A 27,084-nucleotide genomic window follows, 5' to 3' on the forward strand; every position below is an offset into this window, starting at 1 on the left:
AAATACTGACAATGCGTTTTGAGGTTGCGTAAGCAAGAAGCTTTTCAAACTTCTAGTGAGAATATCTAATATGTCAGCACCTGAAAGTGAAAGACTTGGCAGATAGCTGAGGGCAGTGATATATTTAGGGGGATGGTCTAGCTTACTGCAAGTAGCAAAAATATGCATGACTTTTACTTGAGAAAGTAACAATGTATTCCACAGGCACACTGCATTTACTAAACCAACATGCACATTTGCAAAGGAGCCTAGAGAGAATTATATATCTTCAGGCAGTGTTACACAGGTGCATTTACAGCTGTAACACTACTAAATAGCAGAGATATTTGACTTTATATATATATATATATACTGTATATATATATATATATATATATATATATATACATTTTTGTAGAAAAGACAGGCAATGTTTTAGAGCCATACACTGTCATACAAAACAACTGGTTTCCCAATTACATTTCGAAGTAAAAAACACTTCCACATTGCCACCATCCACACATTAACACCTAAAGAACCAACCTGAAACATGCAGCAAATGGAATCCAATGTCACAGGCCATGCTAAGTCCCTGCGATCTTATGATATAACACACTTAATTTGGTTTGTTCCCTTGAAAAACCCAGTAATTAGGGTGTGTTTTTTGAACCCATAAATACACTTTAGTGTTGTTAAAAAGACCTATAAAGTGCTGTACTTTGTAAAATAACTACCTATGCATTACTGCCGCCCAGTCATATGATTTAAATTTGAAGGTGTGTTCCTCTTTTTGCATATATATATATATATATAAATCTAGTGAATATTGGTGCACACCGGGAATCATGGTCTTGATAAAGGTCTCAGATACAGACCGAAACGTTGGCCTGTCGTGTAATGTATTTATTATAATAAAAGTTATGTTTTAAATGATTCCTGTTGTGCACCAATATTCACTAGATTTTTATTTTTAATGCTTAATTGGTAGCACCAGGGTCTATGGACTACGCTTAGGAGTGCTGAATCTACGTATCGTATATATATATATATATATATATATATATATAAATATATAGTGACCATACAGAGGGACTAATAGATGAACTGTATCCCATAGAAGAAACACCACGGATGGCTTTAGATAGATTGACTCCAGTGGCACAGTCATGCTACCCAAATATCTATATGACCAGTAGCACAGTCTAAAGAATATATAAACCTGTGCTTCGAATAGAGCTAGCATCTTGGAGAGCACATTAAGCAAGTTCTAATTAAGTACTGCCTTTCTACTGTGATAATTGGGATCTAGAATTTACTCGGTCAGACAACATATTTCATGGTATTTGGGTTAGGTTTATAATATGCAAAGTGTTAGTACTTTATACTAGTATACACCAAATAACACACCATTTTTATGTTAAAGACGACTATGCAATGCAAGATATTTCCTTGTAGTTTTAGTTATAATGGAATCCTTGAACAACCTCTCACATTCTCTTAAATTTTGCTTAACACAAGTGAGCTGCTAATAGCATGAGTGGGCATCTTGATGATAGCTTCCCACGCTGCTAGCAGAGCTGGTTATATTTAAACAAGTACATATTCAGCAGCATTAAGGACAATACTCTTAGAGCATTTGTCGTACAAAACACACCTTAATACAAATTTAAGCTGAAAAGGATTTTTTCTCTTCATAGTACAGGTATGGGACCTGGTATACAGAATGCTTGGAACCTGGGAGTTTTCCAGATAAGGGGTCTTTCAGTAATTTGGATCTCCATACTTTTAATCTACTAAAAAAATATTTAAACATTAAATAAACCAAAAGGGATTGTTTTACCTCCAATAAGGATTAATTGTATCTTTCTAATATTATTGGGGTTATGCCATTAAAGGCACTAAGTTAGCCTTGGAGCAGTAACCCTTAGCATCCAATTAGCAGATTTGTTGGTCATCTGTTTAAAAGCTAACATATTATTGGTTGCTATGGTTTACTGCTACTTGGCAAACTTAGTGCCTCTTATTATAAATGTTTTTTTGATTATATCTCTACTTATTATTTCAAGTACAAGGTGCTGTTTTATAATTACAGATAAAAAAGGAAATCATTTTTAATATTTTGAATTAATTTGGAGCTTTCTGAATAATGGGTTTCCACCAGTTATAAAAGAATACTCTGTACTCTCTATGCTTTCCAGAAAGCAGCAGTCGGCCTCAGGTATCTCTTGGCCAGACATTGCACAATGAGCAATAGAACTGATGCAGAGAAGTGTAAGGAAATGTCCTCTACATCAGTAACTTAAGATTCTGCTGTTTTGGCTAGCTGGCCAAGAACAGGAAGGGGCGTGAAGGGAGTGAAAAACAGCTAATATCTTGAAAACTGAATTAATAAAATACTATATGTTGCTCTGAGTTCTAAATAATTTCACTACCTTTAAGATTCTTATTATTATTATCTGTTATTTATGTAGCACAGCGAAAGAGCTAGAATAGGAATGCTAATAATTCAATAACCATACAAAGAATAATGAACTGAAAAGTTACTTAAATCAGACCCATATAAAACATACTAAAAGCTACTTTTACATTTAACTAGCACTAGCACTTAAAAATTTTGATAGTTACAAATATTTGAAGTCTTTGCAGGGACAAAATAAATCATGTACTTTTTATAATATTTACAGTGACATCTTTGAATAGTGTATTAGGTTTTTTTTTTTAGAATTCGCTTGTATAAAGCAAATGATTTACAGGCTCTGCTTTTCTGCATATATTTGCTAAGCCCTCTAGGGGAATTTTGATGTTGTAATGAGAGAATGTTTTGGCACTTGCTTTGCAACTGCTGTTTGTGACAACCTATAAAGGAGCAGCAGTGTACAGGACAGACAGGAAAGTTATACAGGCAGATTCAGACTTCACATATGCAATAGAAATAGTACAGGCACTACAAATGTAGAGAATATAAACCATCTGCAAATATTGCTCCACCACCAAGAGGTGTCCGTTAGCCATGTCCAGGCCCCGACTGACAATTTGTGACTTCTGGCAAAAGCCAGTTGTTGTAAGAAAAAAAGTATAAAACTAAGGATGCCCCTTGAAAAGAGTATTTCTTCAAACTGCATTAGTAATACTGCACATAAGGCTGTACTCACCTCTACTACCTCTTTTGTACATATTTGGCTCCTTGGATTCCCCTAACCAGCTGTATTCTGTGGGCATAGAAACAGGTCTCAGATCACCTGAAAAGATAAGACAAGATCCCATTATATCAGTTTCATTACATGAAGATGTAGCTATACAGAGAGAAGCTGTTCAAGGAAAGAAAGAAGGGAGATTAAAATCAAGCCCTTGGCTTACAGCAATGTTTACTCATTAACAGCCCTTTTAAGAACATAGTTCCCAATGTAAGCTTTATCAGAAAGGTCTTTAAAAATACAGCAATAAACACTTACAGAACTTCTGCTTGTATTGAAAAGAAATATTTAATTTATTTGCTTCTATTCTGTATACATGATCTTCTGTGTCAGATTTCCTGCTCTCAGAAAAATCCTCCAGGGTACAGCATAAGCCTGCTCAGTTTGGTCCTCTCTCTACCTCCCTTCTGCTCTCTCCCCCTCCCCTCTCTGCTGTAATCTGAGCTAAGAGCTGTTCCCTGCCTGAATGCTGCTGCCTGGAAGTGAAGTCAGACCAAGCTAAAACGACTCCTGCTATCTTAAGTGAACAAAAGGGCTGTTTACTCTGGTATAAGCATTCTGCAGAAAAAATATAGCTTTCGAGCAATAAACTGCTTCAGAACTTTCCTTCTCTTTTAAAGAGAGAAAATGTATATACAATTAATATAGTTATACATTTAGAATTCATTTTTAAAACTTTTTAGCAAAAAAGGGGCCTCTACAGGAGAGCTTTCTGGATAACCAGTTTATGGATAATGGATCCCATACCTGTACTGGCTAAATGACAAATATTTCCTTACAAAGAGCACAACCTCTAATGAAATATACTATATAATTCTATATTATTCCATTATTACACAACACTGTTATCAGCTTTTCATTTGTGCAGAGTGCTACAATAACATTGGGGCAAGTTACTTAATATCAAGCCTCATTTGGCACAGTTTAGTAGAGCTACAGGGAGTCTTGTTAATATTCCTTGCACTGAAACATCTAGACTCTGATTGCTCCCTGTGGTGCCTGCTTGTTGGCCTTGCAAAGCCCAGAGGGGAAGTCGCTTCACCTAGTTTTTATTGCAATTTGAGGTTTCCTTGTCAAAAATTTTAATTCAAATTAAAAAAAACCATCATCTAGAAGCTGGCGAGTTCACTTAGAAGCTAATGTTAAGTTGTATTTTATGTTTTTAAAAGATTGAGTTTCAATATTTTTTCTTAAATAAGCACCCATTCAACATTATCAAGCTATTTTTAACTAAAAAAAAAAATGGAAATTTGAATCTTAATGAATCTGCCGTAGGTTGATGTTATAAGAAGACAGATGGTCAAACTGGAAATTGTTCATATGCATCTGTCTTGTATAGTGACCCAATGCCCATGCACTTTCAATTGGGGAAATTACTACAGTTTTGACCAGCTCACATAAACTGACAAAATGAAGGGGCAAGAAAATGCTAGAAATCATCCAGTGTCCCATTACCCTACAAGTGTTCTGACATCTTAAATGCACAGATATAGGGGATAAGCATTTTAGGGTGTCGGATTTTATGATATTATTTATAGTCTACACACGTATTATACTGTATCAACTCTGTAGGAAATTCTTCACTGCCAATGCAATTTTAGTAGGAAGGAGTTTTAAAGATTAAACTCCCCACTACCCACATACTCATTCACAGTATTATGGATTCCTGAAAGTGCCCTGAGCCTGTAAGCTAAGAGTTGGGAATGAATGCCAATGTGCCAGCTACAGTATATAGCAACCATTGTTTTAGATTATTTATATACAGCTTCAACAAAACAAAAATGTAACAATTACAATTAGAGGATAAACATTGTTTTACTACCAGTAATGTACATGGCAATTTTATGCTGTGCTTTAGTGGCATGTTGATAAAATGAATTTAAGTGGACGCAATATCAATGGAACCAATGGGCCCATATATAATTCTGTAGCTACTGTTATACCAGGCTGACAGTTGAGGATTGATAAGCATTCAAGCTTGTCTATCCCAGATCTTGAATAGGAGAAAATGACTGTGATGTCTGGTTACTTTGATCATTTCTATCACAGCTGTGGCAGCTTACCTTACTACATCAGTCCATACTATAGTTCTTCCTCTTAGGGGGTTCTCATATTAATCAAGTTTTCTATAAATCATTGAGTCTTCATGTAATTCCCATGTCTGACACCATGGTTTCAGATTTTTTCCTTCCACGAAAAACTCATTCCCTTCTGAACTTAATCAATAATGCAAAGGCTATGAGTGTCATTCGTCAGGGTTCCTTAGCTGTATGTGTTAAGGATTTCATCAAATGGTAACAACACTTCATCCACATATTGATCTGTCTTTGCTCATTGGAGGTTATACTAAAAAACCTTCCCGGTATTTTTATTATTTTTATCACCTCATCCAAGACTACAGTATCTATTGTACCTACATAACAGCTTTGAATACCTAACAATATCCATGATGACTGCTGTTCATTTTGTTTTAAAGGTGATGTTCCCCTTCAGACAATAGCCTGAATTTGAAGAGCCCCTGTCAAAAAAAATATATTTTTGTAGGTTATCTTTATTATTTAAAATGTATAGTTTTGAAGCTACAGACCATGATCAGCGCTGCTAAAACTCTCTCTCCTCTGATCTCTCCTCTTTCTTTAGAAAGGGATCGCCAACACCAACTTGCATTCTGCCTAACAGGAAGTTGACACTAAACTGATTACTGCGCACACCTGCCCTCTCCTGCTTCATTTGTGTTTCATTGATCTGATTAACTGAATCTTGCCAGCCAATGTTATCAAAGATATGCAAATGATGCAGCAGAAGGAAGGATTGTGCAGTAACCAGTTCAGTTTCAACTTTTTCATTTGGTAGCTTGCCAAGTCCTGGTCTGGAAAAACCCCTACAGAGAGAGCACAAAGCAGATCCGTGAGAATTTTAGCAGCGCTGATCCAAAGCTTAAATTGTCTGTAGCTTCAAAACGAAACATTTAAAATAATAAAGACAATTTACAAAAAAAATCTTTTTGTCACAGGGGCTGAACATCCCCTTTATAACAGCTTATTAAGCTTTCCAGCAACATGGTTTCTCTAATTTTGGACTCTTTTCAACAACTTTGCCAGACAGAGCAAGGGCATATTGTTTGGTTGTACAAAAGCTGAATAGTTCAATTGCTAATACAGGTATGGGATCCCTTATCCAGAAACCCGTTATCCAGAAAGCTCCGAATTACGGAAAGCCTGTCTCCCATAGACTCAATTTTAATCAAATAATTCAGAATTTTAAAACTGATTTCCTTTTTCTCTGTAGTAATAAAGCAGTACCTTATACTTGATCCCAACTAAGATATAATTAATCCTTATTGGATGCAAAACAATCTTATTGGGTTTAATTAATGTTTTATTGATTTTTTACAGATCCTAATTACGGATAGACCCCTTATCTGGAATACCCTTGGTCCCGAGCATTCTGGATAACCAGTCCTATACCTGTACTAATTACTATTAATAAATAATTAACTGAAGTTTGGACTATATCAAGAAATATTCTGTTCAGTGGTTCCCCCTTAGAGGCTGTGGATCAAGGTCAAATAACTTCACTGCCCATAACCTGGTCCAGTTAGTGGGAATGCCAAGGCTGAACAGGAAAAACCAATGTCATTCTGGACTTTTTTCATGCTGTAGTAAACCTAGATACTCTGTATTTTCTTCATTGTTTGCTAATAAATGAAGCCTTTACAATGCACTAGTGCAGCACTTACTGTTGAAACAGGATCTCCTGTCATAAACTATGAATTCTAGAATGACTGCCACGATGTGACATTTGTAGCTAAGGTTACTCTATGACCTGCATTTAGCTGGCGTTTGAGGGCTATTAATAGAAATGGAACATGAATGCATATGAAATACAGTCTAATTAATACAGCTGGCTTCCTCACAGCAAGGTCAGTTATGTTAAGCAGCTGCATGCAGTTGGACATATTGTGAGCACTTACATTGCCAACACTGAGCCTATAATTATTCCAGGCATGCACTCTGGAGTGGGATTCCCGATAAAGGTACAGCTAAAGGTCAGATTTCTGCTCATATTTTGAGTAAATCAAATTGTGTTTTATGTACAAATCACTCCTTACATGTCATTTATTTGGCCATGAACAGTATCTTGTAGACCCCATATTGGTTTATAATTGTCAACTCTGCTTGTTTTCTGAAACATATACAAGATGATTCTTCTCTACAGCCAAGTGTAATACAAATGCTGAAATTAAATCATATTCGGATCAGTCATAAGATTATTGTAAGGTGGCACTGGAATCTACTGTATACTCCCACTTTCCTGTCACACATCAAGCCATTATGGTTCCTCTTCAGCTGGTTGTTCAGTTAAATGCAATGCAAGGAAATAAAAAGTGATTATCATACAAGAGCCACTTATTTGTAAATGTACTAAAATAGTATACTAGTTAATTGAGGAACCTAAAAAATCTTTTCTAATTTCACAAGTAACACAACACTCCTAGAGGAAGAATGGTCTCGTGTCAGAGTAATATTACTGAGTCAGAGACAACTTTGTGGTTGCTTTGTGATATCCTTCCAGGATATTAGGTTATATTATGTGATAGGATAATTATTTGTCAAATTTGTAAAGCAACAGTTATTACCTGTGTTATACATGTAGAAAGTGAAATGTTTTGCTCACCTTTAATAAGAGAGGACTTCTTCATGTTTTATTGGAAGGGGGTGCTGTTTCCCTGATAGTTGCTAATTGGCCAGGAGTGTCAGGTGCCCCTAATCATTAAAGTGGAGACACTAATCATTAAAGAAGACACCGTAATGTTCTGTCTCTTTAAAGCCTATTTGCTGTAGCAGGTGATGTGGGGGAGCTTGAGGTAGAAGGCATCAGAAGGACAAGTAGAAAGGAATAACCAGATCCTGTTATAGCTCATAGTGAGAGTCATACTGAGGGTAGGTAGCAGAGCAGCCATAGGCTACAACTGTTGGAGCAGAAGGTTAGTTCTCTGGGTGTCAACTGCCAGTGTCGGCATTCAAGTGTATAGGCACAGAGATAGAAAGATCCCAAGTCCCAAGCACCACTGAGATGACCTTTTAGTGTTAGGACTGGACACTTGCTAATGAGAATTACCTCCAGCTGTTAAAATACCTATAGCTCAGGCTCATCTGGGAGATACAGAAAGTTCTGGTAATTCACCAGGTCTGTTTGCGGAAGAAAAAGGCATATTCATTTTTTGTAAAAAACATTTCTTAACCTCTACAAGAAAGCAATCACCTTTTTCTGTTTAGTGTAATCAGTCCAGGGACAGAGAAGCTCTTAAGTTCATCTCCATTGGGGTTGTGTAATAAAAGGTGCAAAGTTTACTACAGATCTAATCACCTATACAGTAGCAACCAATCATCAGGTAGCATTTCTGGGTCACCTGTTTAAAAGCAAACATCTTATGGGCTGTCATGGGTTACTATACCTGGCCAAAGCCTGGATTTTTTTTAAATGCTGTCTCTCACAGTGGGAATGCACCTACAATGTGAATTTTAGACCCCTCCATGATTTCTAAGTGGGAGAACTTGCAAAATCGCAGGGTGTTCAAATACTTATGTTCCTCACTGTAGCAACCAATCATCAAGTAGCATTTCTGGGTCACCTGTTTAAAAGCAAACATCTTATGGGCTGCCATGGGTTACTATACCTGGCCAAAGCCCCATTAGAGTAACTTGAAGTACACCATCAGTTTAGTTCCCTCTTGTAATTTCCAACTACTTCACTAGGAACATTAGAAACCCTTCTGAGGAAACCTTATTAGTGTCAGTGCAATTACTGCATCCAACCTATACGATTACTTCACGTGTCTGAAGTGCACTTTTAACTCCATATAGCAGCTTAATTCTAAGAAAGGCGAATATAGCTGTGCCTGTTATGGATATTTCTGAAACATTTTTAGATATGACATTTCAGGACTGGATGCTGGTTTGATTTAAGTCATTACAACCAGGTGCTGCTAATGCGCATATCAACATCTTATTATCATATTTATCAACAGCGATAATACATTTATGTTAAAGAATCTTAAAATGTAATGAAAAACTTAATTGCCATTCAATTCATTATAAAGAAGTCATGCAGTCTGCATGCAGTTTTACAAAATAAAGGGCCACAGGTAGCATCATAGTCCACTCTATCTATAGCTTTGGTGGAATAAGTTATTTCACAGAACAGTTTTCAGAAATTGCAGGTTATTTATTGAGGAAAAGGGAGAAGAGAAAACTGACAAAATGTGAAGTCAAAAACAAATTATAGATCTGTTCATATTTACTTTAATTAGGTTGTCTAAACCTGGAAGGAATCCCTTCCAATAATAATTTATCTGTAATAAAATTGTGGGAAAAATAATTCAATTATTGATATATTTCCTGTAACCCAAAACAAAATGAAAGTATTATTATGTATTATGTATTTGTTATTTCCTGTCTGCCAGGAAATGCACACAACTGGTCTTCATATGATATCCAATCAAAAGCAGAAATAAAATTTAGACATGGGTATAATGTATTTGCCCCATTAAAGTAACTGCCATTATAAAGCTTCAAATAGAGTTCTCTCGGAGTCATTTATGATGTCAACTCAGGATTAACAGTGATTATTGTGCCAAATGACCCTTAATGGCAACTGAAAGCATAGTTTTAGCTCTGAATGCAAAATTCCAAGGTTAACCCAATGTGATTCAATAGCAATTTTGAATGTGCATATATTGCTTGCATGCTGAAAAGCTTTGAACATGCTAATTTATAGTAATGTTTTTTTCAATTTTGAATAAACTCAATTTCGAATAAACTAAACGTAAATATTTGCTTATTTAACAAAAAAAGTATATATTTATAAAAGCCTTGATCGAATTAAACCAAGAAACCCCCCCCCCCCCCCCCCCCCCCAGAAAGGCATCAAATTCGCATTCTTATTGCTTTTTTCAGCAGTTCTACAAAGTACAAACTCAAAATATTTTTGGCAAAATTAAAAAAATACATTTGCCGATTTCTACAAGAACTTGTAAGCTTTTAGATGGCAAAGTTTTCAAATTCTTATACTTAATAGATATCGAACATTTGAGTTTTGGAAACTGTAATTCGAATATGGAAGTTGTCAAATTCAATTCATGGCAAAAATATGAATTTGAACTTTGATAATTCAGCCCCATATTGTCAGGCTTACTTGCTCATAGATAATATATGTTTGTAACTGCTGCATTTAGGTAAAAATACAAATACCCACTCTGCAAGCACTGAAGAACCATGAACTCTATTAGTATGCATACTCACTAGAAACCGGTTTTATAAACCCATGCTGTTTACTATAACCATCACTTTGCTTTATCTGAAGCCAGCCACCCATTAACTAATTTTGAAATTGTTGCACAGTTAATTTAACAAAATTTGACTGATAGTCCATATGAATGTGTATATGTAGTGGTCGGCAAAGCCAGAACACCACGTGTTTGCCAGTTCAAGCAATTAGCCCATATTTGACTATTGTATCCATGCTATTTGTTCATCCACATTTCTTCCCATATGGATGCTTATGTGTGGGCCCTCTTTTTTTTTTTATATGTTTTCTTGTATGTTTAATGTATCCACACCTATTTATTGTTTAATTTCATATGTTGGCATTTTTAAATGCTAATAATAATGTTAATAATAATGTGTGGCTACCTCAACATTATACTGTATGCATTCCTATAGGAGATAGAATATAGTGACAGTAACATTCTATTACTCCTACTTTTCACAGTTTATATTTACCTCACTTTGCCTAAGATCATATGCCCCCCTCACTTCCCCATCTCCAACTCATATCTTTTTTACTTTATCCTCTAAGTTGTTTTCATACTCTCTTTACTAACCCATTGCCTAGTTTTATCTTATTCAGTCCCCATTTCCCTCCTTATGCATATCTCTTCCCAGTGTAAATTTCCCTCACTTTATTATTCTCATTTGACTTTGCCTCAGCAATATAATATGATCATCCCAAACTTCTCCCCCACAGTTTATATCCTCCTTAATAAATCCAGTTATTTTATATTTTTGTCTCACCTTGTCTAAGCACTAAGGTTATTTTAACTACACCTTTGCCCAGATTTTAATATACCTTTTCTGCCAAATCAGCATTCTATCCTCCTTACTCCATAATTGCTACTTCATGTCTCCCCTTTATATTTCTGCATATCTCCCAGTAATTCCATAATGCCCTTTTTCTGCTTTATATTCCCTCTCTCCTTTTTCTTTCATGTTCATTACATTTTCACCCCCAACCAATTTTATATCTTTATGAATATTCCACTTTACCTCATGGCAAGTTAATATCCTGTTGAGAACTGGTCTATTTCACATTCCCCTCTGCATGTGTTTGAAAAGCTTTTGCACCCATAATTTATAGTCTACCACATACTATAATGCTCCAGTTCAACTAAGTAATGAGAAACCCTGCCAGGCGCTTTTTTCAATGTCTGCTATAAGCAAGTTGTTTGGGGGAAGGAAGGTACCTCTGAATTACATGTTTAAATATCAGGCACAAAAAATGACGACCCGTCAGAACTATTTATTCTCAAGTTTAATTGGGCAAATAAATTCCCCTTTGGTATAAAGATATTAGTGCATTTTAATCATCAAGGCCAAAATAATTTGTCATACCGTGTGTTGGTGTCTTTTCTCTTCTCCGCACCCCTGTTGATCTACCTCTTTCATACTCTGAGCCAACTTGATGTCCCTCACCTTCAATTAAAGTGTAATATTTGCCGCTTTCATGCTCTAGGTAATAGCTTGGGGATTCAGAGCCTTTCATTCCTGACTTTCCTACACCATATTTATTGATGTCGTCGCACGATACAATTCCAATTTCATCCCTACAAAAATTAAATGGAAATGTGTAAGTGAAGAAAAATTGAAAGTGAAGAAAGAATTGTTTGCAAAATATATGGCAATTCAAAATGTAGTTTTTAGCTTTTTTTAGTATTTTAGTATAAATATATGTATGACAAAGTAGCATTTGGATTTAAGGAAAACTATACCCCCAAACAATGTAGGCCTCTATAAAAATATATTTCATAAACAAGCTCATGTAAAACCCTGCTTCATCTAAATAAACCATTTTCACAAAAAATTACTTTTTTTAGTAGTATGTGCTATTGGGCAGGGGTCCCCAACCTTTTTAGCACCAAGGCCCGGTAGGAGGCAAATAAAATGTTTCCACAGACCAGGGGGGGGGGGGTGTCGCGCTGGGGGGGGGGGTGCGTGGTGTGAACTGCAGGCGCGTTATACATGCTTGATCGCTCCTTTATGCGTGCGTTCATTAGCTTGTTTAGGTGTGCATTGCGTGGTTTTTGTGCGCTACGGGAACTGATGCGGCCCACTGCCATGCCGTCCACGGCCCGGGGGTTGGGGACCCCTGCTATTGGGTAATCCTAAATAGAAAATTGCCATTTTAAGAATTAAGGGCCACCTCCTGGGATCATAGGATTCACAGTGCACACAAACAAGCAGAGGCACACATACATGCTAGGCCCCATCAGCCAATTAATGGACAGAGTTCTGCTTCTTCCTGTTACAGTTAGAGCTGTATTATTTCTGTTTATATGATCTCTGAGGGAGCACACAGCCCATCACTAAATGGTGGATCAAGGGAAAGAATGTAAAAGGGCAATACAAGTATGGGACCTGTTATCCAGAATGCTCGGGACCTGCGGTTTCCCGGGTAAGGGGTCTTTCCATAATTCTGATCAATACAAGTATGGGACCTGTTATCCAGAATGCTCGGGACCTGGGGTTTCCCGGGTAAGGGGTCTTTCCATAATTCTGATCCCCTACCTTAAGTCTACTGAAACAATTATTTAAACAGTAATTAAATCCAATAGGATTGTTTTGGCTCCAATAAGGATTAATTATATCTTAGTTGGGATCAAGTACAAGGTACTGCTTTATTATTACCGAGAGAAAGGAAATAATTTTTAAAAATGTGAATTGGATTAAAATGGAGTCTATGGGTGATGACCTTTCCGTAATTCAGACCTTTCTGGATAATGGGTTTCCGGATAAGAGTTCTGATACTTGTATTTACTGATATATATATTTCAGTTGGGCTAGATTATTTAATAGGTCACTTAACATTATATACTATCTGCTGGTTAAGTATTCATTTTGGGGGTATAGTTTTACTTTAATAACACAAAGTGATTAGACTTTTTAGAGAGTATGCTAGACAACCGTTTCTCTGTTGGAATAATGTGATCATCAGTTGTTGTGGGATGGTTAACAAATATCAAAGTCAAAAATAGAATTGTATTAGCTTCCCTATCACCTTGAAGATAAATCTTTGAGAAAACAGCCAAAATATTTGTCAGGGCCTGTCATTCTTGTACTAGACTACTTCTGTAGCTATGGCAACAATAAAGACAATGCATCAAAGATTTTTTTTATAAATCAAAAGTCTTTTCTTTATTCCTTTTTTTAGTCATCAGGGCACCTAAACCTCTCAGTATATATATATATATATATATATATATATATATATATATATATATATATATATATATACATTTAATTATGGAGTGGGGTTATTGTCCTTGGTATCTGTAAAAATAACCAAGAGATTGCATGCATCTATTGATGCAGATGGGAAAAGCTTTTGCTTATGTGGTTGCTATGCTGTGTGCCCCAATGGAATCCACATCACAGCATGTACTAATGAGTCAGTGATTTCTGTCATTCTGAATGGGGGCTTTATGGATAAAGGGACAATTAGCAGTTAGTGTTTAAACCTGTTTAATTTAACTTTTTACCATGTTTAATAAAGGCATGTTTAATAAAACACTGAACCACAGTAATGAGATGTTTGGGTTACATTTTTTTTGATAGATGGAACCTTACCTTTAGATCAAATGATAATTTTTACCTTTCTTTTAGCAGGTAACAAGGCAGAACTGATCGAACTAAGAAAGATAGTCACTGTAGATCCAGGGGTATTCCTGTTGTACGTTTGATACATAAACCCTTTGAATAAGTCGCCTAACTTCTAGTCTACTTATTTATCTCTCCACTAATAAAATGTCATCATAAAATGTTTTAAATTCTAAGATTTAATGGAGCTGTAGCACCTCTACAGTCACAGAGAGACACTAAGATTCCATGAAAGTTATATTAACTTATAATTCCTCTGTTACTCTTATAAGACTTGCAAAACATCACCCTTTTGGTCTTTTGCCAGTCATTGGTAATATCCAAAATTTTATACCTCGGGCCATAAAGTCCTGAAACTGGAGAAAGGATGAAAACATCATGTAGGTTTGAGCTATCTACTTTGGATGACATTCCAATTGTTCCAGTGGGAGTAGTGTTGCCACTCGTAGGACTTGTTGGAATTAAAGGCTGTAGGAAGAAAACAAAATATAAATAGTAATAGATATGCTGAAAGCACCTTTTGTTGACAAGTGAAAAGTGAAGTTTCTAACAATTCTAGACAGCCAACTTATTCTGTCAGTGAGTTGTACAAAAAAAGAGGTTTTCTGACTACATCAGAAGGCCAATCCTATACTTAGATTGTGCGTATAGTATCAAGTGACAACAGCAAGAGTCAAGTTATTTTTGATACTTACTATAGAAATTGACCAAAATTGCAGTTTCTTTAAAAATCACAATGTTTGGGCTTATTTAGTACAACATTATTATTTGAGTTTCCTTTATAAGTATTTTTTTTAAAAAAAACTGTAACATCTGTCTCCAAATATCATTAGATAAGTAAGAATCAAGAAGTAATCAAGGGTACCTTAATGCAGGACACTCTACTTTTTATCCTAAATACCTTGCAATTCAGCTGCCTGTTATAAGAAAGTGAAGATTACTTTTCCCCCAAAACATGTATCACTCTTCACCAAATGAACTGTCTATTCCTTTCATATCTCGTCTGCAGCAATTCAAAGAGGTTTCTTAACCTCAAGCTAAAAATAGTTACTTGATCTGTGTAGGTTGCCAAACTGTGAACAGTGTCCTGGATTCTGCAGGAATTAAAGATTAATCTTCAGAGTCATGCTGTGAGCAAACCACTAGAAAAAAATACATATAAAAGTCTAAAAAGGCAAATTTATCATGCTATCTGTTTATACTATCTAATTATAATTATACTACTAATCGTGATGATTTGAAATGTCAGGACATAGAGGGATACTGCCTGCATTAATCATTACACACCATAGTGATTTCCTTGGATTTTGGACACCAAGTCTCAAGACTAGAGCATTGATTAATGCACAAATGTGTCACTTATCACACAGGCTTTTCAGTGTTGCCTTCCATGTAACACAGGAAAATGATCATGATTTATTTTTTCATTTTGAGCAATGCACCAAAATGGAGTAACTAAACAAAGAAAGATGAGATAAAGGTGTAAAAGAACAGAGAATTTGCTGTAAAAAAAATAAACAAATGTTTGTAATCATGAAAATGGAAGGAAAGAGCAGAGTGGTACAATGGGTAGGGGTTTAGGGTTTAAAGAGGACAAAAATAAAGAATAAAAAAGATCTTGGATCAATATTAGAACTTTGCCATTTGAGTAACACGCAGTCATTTTTTTGTGGGTCTATATAAGGGAAGATGCTTTATTTATATATTTTTTATATTTACATATGGGCTGTTTTATTCAAAACATGAAAACTTTACTTTTTTTATCCGCACTGTATGCCTCTCCTGAAACACGTAGAGACAATTACCAGTAAATGATCAGCCTTGTCTATTTTTGTAGCTGTGACAGGGTGAAGATGGCACATTTATCAAAGTACGATTGCTTCCCAATTAAAAAAAATCATATTCTTTCTAATTTATAGAACTGTGTGTATTTTCTGCATTTTTTTGTTAATATGCTCGAGTTTTCCGTACTTTGTGACAAATTGTACGCGACAAAATCGTATTTGTTTCAACGAGTACGAAAGTTTCGGATTCATTAAAGCTTCGGTATCGGGACTTTCCTTTGGCCAGGTTGGAGCTGCAGAGTGCCATTGAGTCCTATGGGAGGCTTCCAAAAACATGCACAGAAGGATCAAAGTCAGAAAGGTTTTCCTGCCGTTTACGATCGTACGGATACGAAAATTGTGTGACTTTCAAATCGTAACACAAAATTATCGTGAGTATTACGATTTTTCTTAAGCATTTCCGTGGCATTTCCAATCATCAGAAATTATCGTATCTAATCCAATTACGGGATTCCAACTCGTACTTTGATGAATCTGCCACTATGTCTACTAAAAAATTATTTATTTAAACAATAAACCTAATAGAATTGTTTTGGCTCCAATGAGGATTTATTATATCTTAGTTGGGACCAAGTACAAGCTACTGTCTCATTATAACAGAAAAAATGAAATAATTTGGATAACGGGTGCAATACCTTTACAATGTTTTATTTAAAAATGAGATATTTTACATAATAACATAGTAAGTTAGGTTGAAAAAAGACACATCCATATAGGCCTTAAGGCCTATATATAACCTGCCTAACTGATAGCTGATACAGAGGAAGGCAAAAAAAAAAACCATCTGAAGCCTCTCTAATTTGCCACAGAGGGGAAAATAATAAACTTGAATAATAAACACATTTTAGTTGTATGTAAAATATGGAAGATCTGTGATTACCTGAAGGGCTAGTGGTTTCCACCTAACATTTTTTAACAGTGCAGGGGCAGATGCCAGAGTATTCTGTGGTCTCTTCTTTAGTGTTAGGATGACCCCATTTGGATCTTCTCTCAAAGCATTTACTAAGTTCTTTAGCTGCCAGCCCACCTAAGATATGAAAATAATAATGATTAGAAATAATTTATTAAAATAACACACTCACACATACATAAACTGATATTGTGGTTAGAAATACAATAAAGAGGTTATCAAAACATTCGGCATGGTTTGGCAAGGTATGTCCTTGGTCCTTTAGATAATGGAAGGTTTCTGTTTTCTTGATTTAAACCTCTGTAGCACAGAAATGGCATAACAGAGTTTAGTAGACATGTGAGAGGTAAAGCCTAATGTTTGCTAAAACAGAAGAAATAAAATTGCCTTTTTGCAAAAGCACATAAAAAAATTAAGTTGCGTTAAAAAAAAAAGGGTAGTTTTGTAATGACAATTCTCAGTAGGAAAGTAAATAGATATACTTGTCTTATATAAGTTATCACTTTGCTTTTAAAGTGTTAATGTGTCAGAATAAAAAGACACAGTATGTGTTATTGTAAATAACAGTAAGGTAACATACTATAACAACAGTACACTTGATCTGGGAAATTCTCTAGTTTCCATACAAACTGAATTATTACTTTTAATAATGTTCTCAGCACCCGTTTCTGAACCAAAACAGTTTAGAATCCTGGGAAAGAAAATACAATGCATTCCTCTACCTCATTTTTAATTGTAAATTCATTTTTTCAGTAATATTGCAGGATTGTGGTAATAAAGGAATTTCATAGATTTAATTAAAGATACAAAACCGTTTTTCTCCAAGAATTTATATTTAAAAAAACTGTAAATGAACATAATTGCTTATATGTTAATATTTTATTATTTTACTACCACTGAAAACACATAAGGGCCAAATATGGTGTAGGTTTCAGATATTTCTAACAGGATAAATACTCACATGTTGCCTGGCAATTAGAAATTAGATGGACAGAATACATCCATCACAGTAGTATATAATCATAGTACAGAATTGTACTACAGATTTTGCTAGCATACCATAAAATCACATATACTTCTTGTAGATAACTTCTCTATACAATATATATGTGTATATTAGGGATGCACTGAACCCTCATTTTTGGGTTCGACCAAACTCACGAATCCACCCCGATGGATCCGGGTGAATCCTGAACCGAAAAGGGTTTAAAATTTCCCCCCCTTGATTTGGGAAATTCTCTAGTTTCCATACATTTCCCTTCCGAATGCTAATTTGCATACGCTAATTTATACTAATTAGCAATCAGTTTTGGTTCGGTGCAGAGCAAGGATTCAGCCAAAACCGGATACTTTGAAAAAAGGGTCCCTAACACCAGAATATAAAAATACTACACTGATACTTGTATATGAGGCGAGCAAAGACAGATTCTACTGATTTTTTCACAGTCTTTAATACATTAGGTTTTGTTAACCATAGTGAGTTAACTGAAGCACCAGAAATGGCCCTTTAAATAAAATGAAATACATCACATGATACAGCTTTTTATTCCGCTTCATTTTTTGTTTTGCAAGAAAAGAAAACTGTATAAAAATAAGGTGCAAGGGACTGCAAAGCATGAATTTTCCATTTATTCCACGTCAAGACCTGAAAGCTTTTACTCTTGTATTTTTTCTAAAGCAAAATGTCAAAACGACTAAAAAAACGTCAAAAGTAAAAATGTCTGACTGGTATAGTGAGTTTGGAGCAGAACAGATTTATCTTCAGTAGTGCTGACCTATTTTATTCTCATGTACTTGATGTTTCTACACTAGTGACAGATGCCTCTTAACTTCTTATTTTGGGGAAAGTTATGATGACAAAAAGCAAAATGTTGTTGAAATTACTCCTGCAGCTCGCAATACAAACATTCTTTGATTTATTCTAGTTATGCTAGTTTTGCAAATGCATTTTGTGGGCTGTACTAAAGTTCCTGAGAAGTCACTAGACATATCAATGGATTGCAGCTTGTGATGAAACTTTGCATGTAGTAATTTACAAAGTTAGGTATGGAACTTATCTGCGTGTTTTCCCATTTAACTGTAATTCCAGAAGTTATCAACTGTATATGCTAGTATTATTTGTTTATTATATATTATTTATATAGAGTCAATGCATTTACACAGTGATTTACAGAGATTATTCACATCAGTGCCACCACTATATATATATATATATGGGCCAATATATACACTCACATATATCCAAGCCACTTTTTAAGGCATTAATAAAATCTGCCATCACATCATCACCCAGCAGGGCCTTTTACAACCTTACCTTTTAGACCTTCACTGCTTCAAGTGAAAGATCACCTCCTCAAATCTATAGGGGTGACTTCTTGTTCTTAGGTCTTTTCTATGGAAAAAAGTTCCCAGGCTATCTGTCTATAATGTCCTCTAATATACAACTGTACTTGTAAAAAGTAATCATATCCACTTGCAAGCACATTTTCTCCAGAAAAACAACCAAACCTTAATAATCTTTCCTCACAGTCCCAAAATCATTCTCTAATAAGAAGGTTCTCAACACCTTACCACCATGTGTAACTAGAATTGATGTTATTTCTACCAAACTGTATACCCTTGTATTTATCAATATTAAACTTAATTTGCCAGTTAGTTGTCAGTTCTCCAGATTAGAATCTCTCTGCAAAATGGCAGAATCTTGAAAGGGCCAAGGACATACACTATTAAAATATACCACTATTAATAGTGGTTCAATTAGAGATTATTTTACTAACAGCAACTCTTGGAAATCTAACCTTTTTCTTTTATCTGTACAAGTACAAATATGATGTTCTAGCCCAGTACTCATTAATGTAATCAGTAACTTTCTGTGTGGTGCTATAACAAGTGCTTTAGCAAAATCTAAGTAGATCACATCCTCTGTCACCCCATTGTCTAGGCTTGTGCTCACCACCTCACAAAAGGCATTTAAATGTGTCTGGCAAGAGCTTTTACACATAAAACCATGCTGCAAACACATAGTTTGGTCTTTTAGTATTCTGGAATGAATACCATTCAGTCCTGGACCTTTATTTACTTTCACATGTCCTAGGCTTTTTTTGAATTTCCTCCCGGGTCACCCATTCATCAATAGTTATATTTTTACTTCTGGGTATATTGAAAAGGAAACCTTCATTAAAAGTTGAGTAAACAGATAAAAAATCTATGTTTCCCCCCTCATATGAGACAATTTACCTCTCTCTAATATTATAGGTCCTACCATTTCTTGAATTAGATGTCCTGGCTGAAATAATCTACTGCTGAATAAATCCCAAGAGAGTTGATTTTATGGTCCCCTTATACATGTACATATAGTTATTGTATCTCTCCTTAAACTCTTATTCACCAATGTAAACTATCCTGACTTTTTTAAGGAGAAGAATTACCCTATCTCTTGGGCAATTTACAAGGTAAACCCATTTTAATACAGATTAAAACCTTGCTGACCCTTTCTGCCTCTGCATTTCTTCATTAAACTATGTGTATTATCCACAAGTACCCCTAAGTCCTTTCCATCACACATTTGTCCTAGTCCCTTTAAGGTTATAAGTGTCTTCCACATTTTTATATACTAGAACCTTACCACCCCACTAAGAACCGTATTTTACCATTGCTAACCAATATACATTATCCTTTAGCCATTTTTCTTTATCTGAAGAATCTTAATTAAGGCCCACTGACCTTAGTTTGGAAGGCAGTTGTGTACACACAGGCAATCGGGCCACACAGCAACTGCAGCACCCCTGTCCAAGTTTCTACTTGCTTTATCATAAAAAGCAGTTACATTTTTAAAGCACAATCTTTTATGCTGATTATTACTTATAGGGGCAGATTTACTAAAACTTCCTCTTGAAACTGGATGAAACAGAAAACAACGAGGGGATTAATTTCCCCTTAAAACTGGGTAAAACAAAAAACAACGAGGGGACTAACTTCTCCTTGAAACTGGGAGAAGCAGAAAACAAAGATGGGATTAACTTCTCCTTGAAAATGTGTCAAGGACAGGCTTGGCACTGCCTGTTCTATTTATCTACTATTGTAAGCCTGCACAGGACTCAATGGTACTAGAGAGATCAAACCTGCCAAATTATTTTTTGCCCAAAAAAAGTTAACCAAGCCTTAATAAATCACAAATTTTGGGAGTTATTTAAAAAAAAAAAAAGAAAAAAAACCCTGAAATTTTTCAAGAAACAATATCAGAAAAATTAAGTACTGCCAAACAACAACAATAAAATCTCAACTATATCTAGAAGTAAAAAAAATCCACTTTTTCTCAAAATTGCTTAGTAAATGTGTCCAATAATCTTGAATGTAGTTATGGCGAACTTTCAAATAATTTGGCACCACAGATGTTGAATATATGAATCAAAATTTCCAGATTCAGAGTATAATCCCTTGGAATATTGAAACTGCATAAACTTTCCTCCCATCATAGGTACCATACCAATGGAAAGAAAGTCAAAGCTCCCTAAAGTTCACCTTAAGTACCATATCCTGTTTGAGCCATTGAATTGATTGAGCTGAGCCATCTGACTCCTCTATTGTATGCATTTAAATGTTTTTCAGTGACTTTTATAACCAAATCATGACCATTTTGTAGTAGAGCCACACTCAACTTGCATCTTTTTTTTACCTTTCATATACTTAAACCTTTTTGGAGATTAGTCTTTACTTGTGCAGCAACCAGCTTCCCATTTTCAATGTTTGCTGATTTATATCACTTACTTACTAATATTATATTAAATGACAACCACTTCTGTTCTGCATTTTAGCTAAAAACTTAATGTCCCAATCTATGCACTGAAGTTCTGATCTGAAGACAGTAAAATCAGGGTGATTTATATCACCTATTATTAAGCCTTGCCCAAACTAGCAGCCTTTCTATTTGCTTACTTAAGGATTTAGCCCTCACCATGACTTCATTATTTATAAAGGTTTTTAAATTCTGCTTAATATACAGACATACCACTCATTCTTTTCTATTGCTTCTATATATCTGAAACAAGGAATAGCCTTTTTACTGCCCAGTTATTTACTCACTCAGTGAGTGAGTAAATACTGTTTAGCAATGCCAATGACATCATATTTCTCATCCAGCGGGGCAGATTTCTCATACTATGGGGCAGATTTATCAAATCACGAGTTTGAATCCCGAATTGGAAAAATTCGGATTGGATACGAAAATTTCTGAAGATCGCAAATATCACGAAAATGCTTAAGAAAAAATTGTATTAGTCATGATAATATCATACTGGCAATCAGAAAGTCCCAAAATTTTAGTACCGAACGATTGTAAACAGCGGGAAAACCTTTCCAATTTTTCCGCGCAAGTGTAGAAAAAGTTGCGCAAGCGTAGAAAGAGTTGCATAAGCGTAGAAAAAGTTGGTGAAAATACACTCGGAGCATTTGTGCATTAGTAACTCTGCCCCTATGCCTTATAGCTAGATCTAGTGAGTGAATGCAGCATTAAACTGCTGCAGATAGGTAGGGCTTTGTTGTGGCAGATGATTTCCCATCAATTTAAGGTAAGATGATTTCCTGTGTAAAAGGTTAACCTATCTGTGATAGCCAGCACCGAGTATTGTGGTTTCAGCTTCCTTCGTGTCTATCCAGTGTATCGACAGGCTCTTAGTCAATGTAGCACATTTCAAAATGCTGGTGGGGTCCATGTATCAGCTTACAAACAGAGGAACATTGCCTTGGATTTAAAAAACTCAGATGTGGTATTTTTTTTTTAAAAAAGGTTTTACATTCATAGTACAGGTATAGGACCCATTATCCAGAATGCTCGGGACCAAGGGTATTCCGGATAAGGGGTCTTTCCGTAATTTGGATCTCCATACCTTAAGTCTACTAAAAAATCAATAAAACATTAATTAAACCCAATAGGACTTATTGGGGTTCTGCCCCCAATAAGGATATTTTATATCTTAGTTGGGATCAATTACAAGGTACTGTTTTGTTATTACAGAGAAAAAGGAAATCAGTTTTAAAATTCTAAATTATTTGATTAAAATGGAGTCTATGGGAGACAGGCTTTCCGTAATTCGAAGCTTTCTGGATAATGGGTTTTCGGATAAGGGATCCCATACCTGTACCTGTACATCAATTTTTTAATTATACTGTGTGATATTTATTCTTAATAAGTGGATTGTGGGAAAAAATCAAGCTGGAACTGCACTGTGGAATATAGTTTCAAAAATATGGAGAAAATATAAAGCAAAGCAGAATGATATGTAATGAGGGTAACCCAGAGAGGTTACTGTAAAGTACAGGAGAAAATAATTAAAGCACACTTCAAAGAATATTCCCTTGATACACAAGATGCTCTAGGAATACTTCTGATCTGCGACAAGCTGAATTTTCTTGAAAAACCCAAAACAAAATAAAATACACTCAGCATTTCACATGAAAGTCTTGATTTTTCTGAGAAAAGCTTTGGCTAGTTGTTCTGTGGGAATGCCTTGCCTGAAAATGAGAAAATGTGCCTTGGGTTTTAATTGCCATTTTTGTTTTCTAAGCATGAAAACAGCCACAACAGAAACATCATTTTCTTTTTCTCTAGGTCTAGGATTTTCCACGGGTGTTTATAATTGTATATAATTTAGAATTTTTCAAAATGATTAGTTTTATTATTAATGTATGAATATATATAAAAATACCAATTGAGGGGGTCCTCAGTAGGGCTTACTATCCAAAAGTAGTTGCATAATAAATATAACATAATACATTGATATATTGTGACATCTATGCACTTAAGTACTTAAGGCTTTCCAAAGAGGTAAGGATTATTTTTTCTTAGAAATTTATTAATTTTGAATAATTTAGGCTATGTGAAAAGCATAGATAAAGCATAGATGCTAACTCTACTAAAATATTATAAACCATAGAATGAATACAATTTTTAAAGGAAAACTATACGCCCCCAAACAATTCATAAATATGTTGCATAAACAAGGTCCTATGTAAAACCCTGCTTCATCTAAATAAACCATTTTTATAAAAATATACTTTTTTAGTAGTATGTGCTATTGGGTAATACTAAATAGAAAATTGCCATTTTAAGAATTAAGGGCCGCCTTCTGGGATCATAGGATTCACAGTGCACACAAACAAGCCAAGGCACACATACATGCTAGGCCACATCAGCCAATGATTGGACAGAGTTCTGCCTTTTGCTTCCACACTACTTCCTGTTACAGTTAGAGCTGCATTATTTCTGGTCATGTGATCTCTGAGGGAGCACACAGCCCATCACTAAATGGTGGATCAAGGGAAAGGATGTAAAAGGGCAATATTTACTGATATAGATATTCCAGTTTGGTGAGATTCTTTAATAGGTCAATAAATATAATATAAACTGGTTAGGTATTCATTCTGGGGGTATAGTTTTCCTTTAAAATGTTATGATGTTTATAGACTTACATTTATTGCAAGGCCTGGGACTGTTTTATAATAGTTTTTTTTTTTTTAAATATTTCAATAAAAGAAAGCTGAAATGCTTAAAATACTTTCTACATTATGCCTGAGCATATTCTTTCTCAGTACTGCTTTTGAAAGCAACATGCCTCCGAAATTGATTTCTTGTGTGACGAATTGTAAGTAATGAATTAGCTACTTGTCTTCTTCTTCAAAAAAAACTAGAAGTCAGGGAATTACTTCTTTGCAGGTTCTACTGCAAATTAAGGAGACTTGAATCTGAATGCAGTTTTCTTGTTCATGGCTCATTTGTTACCTTCATGTTGTCAATTTGTTATTGGGACAACTTTTCAAAGTTAAAAGGACAATCTTTACATTGTAATGCTGGACCATGAAACGTAGAATATGGCATTGCTTGTTTATGAAGATTTTCAATGGAAAAATAGAATTGAAATATATTATCCTGTTCTCTCCTGTAGAAACCATAAGAAAGGCAAAGATTATACATGGTTTACATGCCTCACTCTTTTTAAAAACAGCCATAAATAAGTTATTTTTAAAATTGTTTAATTCTAAAACAGCAAACGTAGACATGATTTATTTGATGGCACTTATGCCTGTCCATATCTCAGTTATTTGAAACGAAAACCTAGTGGAAGCACAAGATCCAAACTGGCTCAAGGTAAAGACACAGTCATGTTTCTAAAGTAATTGGAGTCAGAGGTCGGTAAAAAAAAAAAAAAAAATGTATGCTTGGAGGATATAAATGTAAGTGGCGTTATGTTAACCAGACATGAACTAACACTTTCAGTTGAGAAGAATAAATATTTTGCAACTGAAAGAGATAAGCCATTATTTGAGAGTGCCATTTTGAAAAATTGTGGTAGCCAAATTAATAGGCAGTTTGTTAGGAGCTCATACATCTCTAGATAAAATAGCCAGGTCTGTTAGTTAATAAATATTTAATAGCCCTCTTCTTGACAATGGTCAATAGTGATTTACAAATGATTTACAAGTACAACACTGTGATAGTCTTGTACCATTTCCTATAAGTAACCAATTCTGTGCAGCTAAACTGTTCGTCTCCTTCCCCATACAGGAATCCTTTCACGGCTGGCTAGAGTAGTAAGTAGTGATGGGTGAAATAATTAGCCAGAAATGGATTTGCGGCAATTTCCGTGTTTCGTCGCTGGCTTATTTTTTTGCGAATCTGTCCCTTTTCACTTTACCACAAAATTTGCGAATCTTTTAAAAATTTGGCATCAAAAAATTGTCACCAGCGTAAAAAAAAAAATTGTCGCATGTATCCAAAAAATTATACACACAACACCCGCAGCATGTGGCAAAAAAATTACGCACGTTTCAAATGAAAAAAATTCTGTGCTTTGCCATTGGCAGATTTTTTTGCGAATCTGTCCTTTGCCACTTCGTCGTTTTGCGAATCTTTGAAAAGATCCGCGAAACAGCAAAATAATTCCACAGGGATGGACTTTTCCGCCGTTTTGCAAATCTTTTCAGAGATTCGCAAATTTTTCAACAAAGCAAAATGGGACAGATTCGCTCATCACTAGTAGTAAGGAAACGCTCAGCGCTACTTTGCATTCCGAATGGCAGGGAAGCAGAGCAGGGTTGTTTCATTTGTTTATTGTTCATTGAGGCTAATATCAGTAAGAAACAACCCCGCTCTGCTTCCCTGCGCTTTGGCCGGGAAAGGATTCCTGTATGCAGCTTCAGGAGGGAGAGAAGACGAACAGTGAATTCTGCTGCACAGAATTGGTTACTTTAAAGAAATGGTGCAAAGATGCTTCTTTTAGGTTTACAAACAGTACATGCAATATTGTTTTTAGCCTTTACATCCCCTTTAAGTATGAATATTAAAGAATACATTTTTGTATATCACCACTAGGAGGAGCATACAATCCATGGATAATGGTACTGCTGCTGAGGTTCCATACATCATTGAAAACAACCCTTTTAGCATTCTTGCCACTTGCCTCTAGATAACCAGCAGTATTTTAAAGTCAATAGCCTCCACAGACTTCTCTTAGGCAACTGTTTCAATATGCCCATCTTCCTTTAAGTAACAGAAATAAAGCTGTCTTTTAAACAGAATATCTGTAGGTTTTATTTTACTTGATAACACAGCTTAATAATTTACTTTCAAATCTTTTTATTTCAATTCATTATTCATGTTATACACTTATTCAGCCTGAATTTAAGAAGCAGTGAAACCAAGCAATGATAATTGTTTATTCAAATTGACAGAACGGTTATTTCTATCCTATTTGTCCCACTGTCTCCTCATGAAAAATAAAACTACAGGTTTTTGTAAAAGCAGATTTCTGAAAAGTGCAGGGAAAGTTAATCTTATGAATAAATGCATTTAGGGCATTTTTGTTTACTTTTTATTTGTTGGTGTTATCTGAGCTATATATATATATATATATTGCAGCATTTTATGTGGTTTGAATTATTAACATTTTATAAACAGTGTTGTTTGATTAGCACTGGCCACTAATGCACTCTAAAATCTGTATTATACAAAATTCTCCATCAGAAATCTGAGTTAAAAAAAATTAAAGCCAGGATGAAAACCTAAACAGAAAATGCAAAAAAATGAGGTATTCTACATACTTATCCTGCATGTCATTATCCCTTCCTGAACATTACTGCATATAAGATGTTTTGATCTCCTGAAATGTCATGCAGTCTTTGGTTGGGAATAAATCAAGAAAATTTGTACATATTTTCTATCCCACAAC

General features: G+C 35.1%; 1 protein-coding gene across 1 annotated transcript in view; it reads right to left on the bottom strand.

Moving 5' to 3' along the window:
- LOC100488567 (connector enhancer of kinase suppressor of ras 2) overlaps positions 1-27,084 on the bottom strand; it is a 276,323-nt gene that overhangs the window by 55,869 nt on the left and 193,370 nt on the right. Inside the window, exons 9-12 of the mRNA XM_031891318.1 lie at positions 16,832-16,978; positions 14,442-14,575; positions 11,846-12,057; positions 3,132-3,218 (exon numbers count right to left, since the gene is read on the bottom strand). Of these exons, the coding sequence (XP_031747178.1) occupies positions 3,132-3,218; positions 11,846-12,057; positions 14,442-14,575; positions 16,832-16,978 (580 nt within the window). The remainder of the gene's footprint in view (positions 1-3,131; positions 3,219-11,845; positions 12,058-14,441; positions 14,576-16,831; positions 16,979-27,084) is intronic.

Source organism: Xenopus tropicalis, chromosome 8 (genome assembly GCF_000004195.4).
Source record: "Xenopus tropicalis strain Nigerian chromosome 8, UCB_Xtro_10.0, whole genome shotgun sequence".
NCBI classification, from domain to species: Eukaryota; Metazoa; Chordata; class Amphibia; order Anura; family Pipidae; genus Xenopus; species Xenopus tropicalis.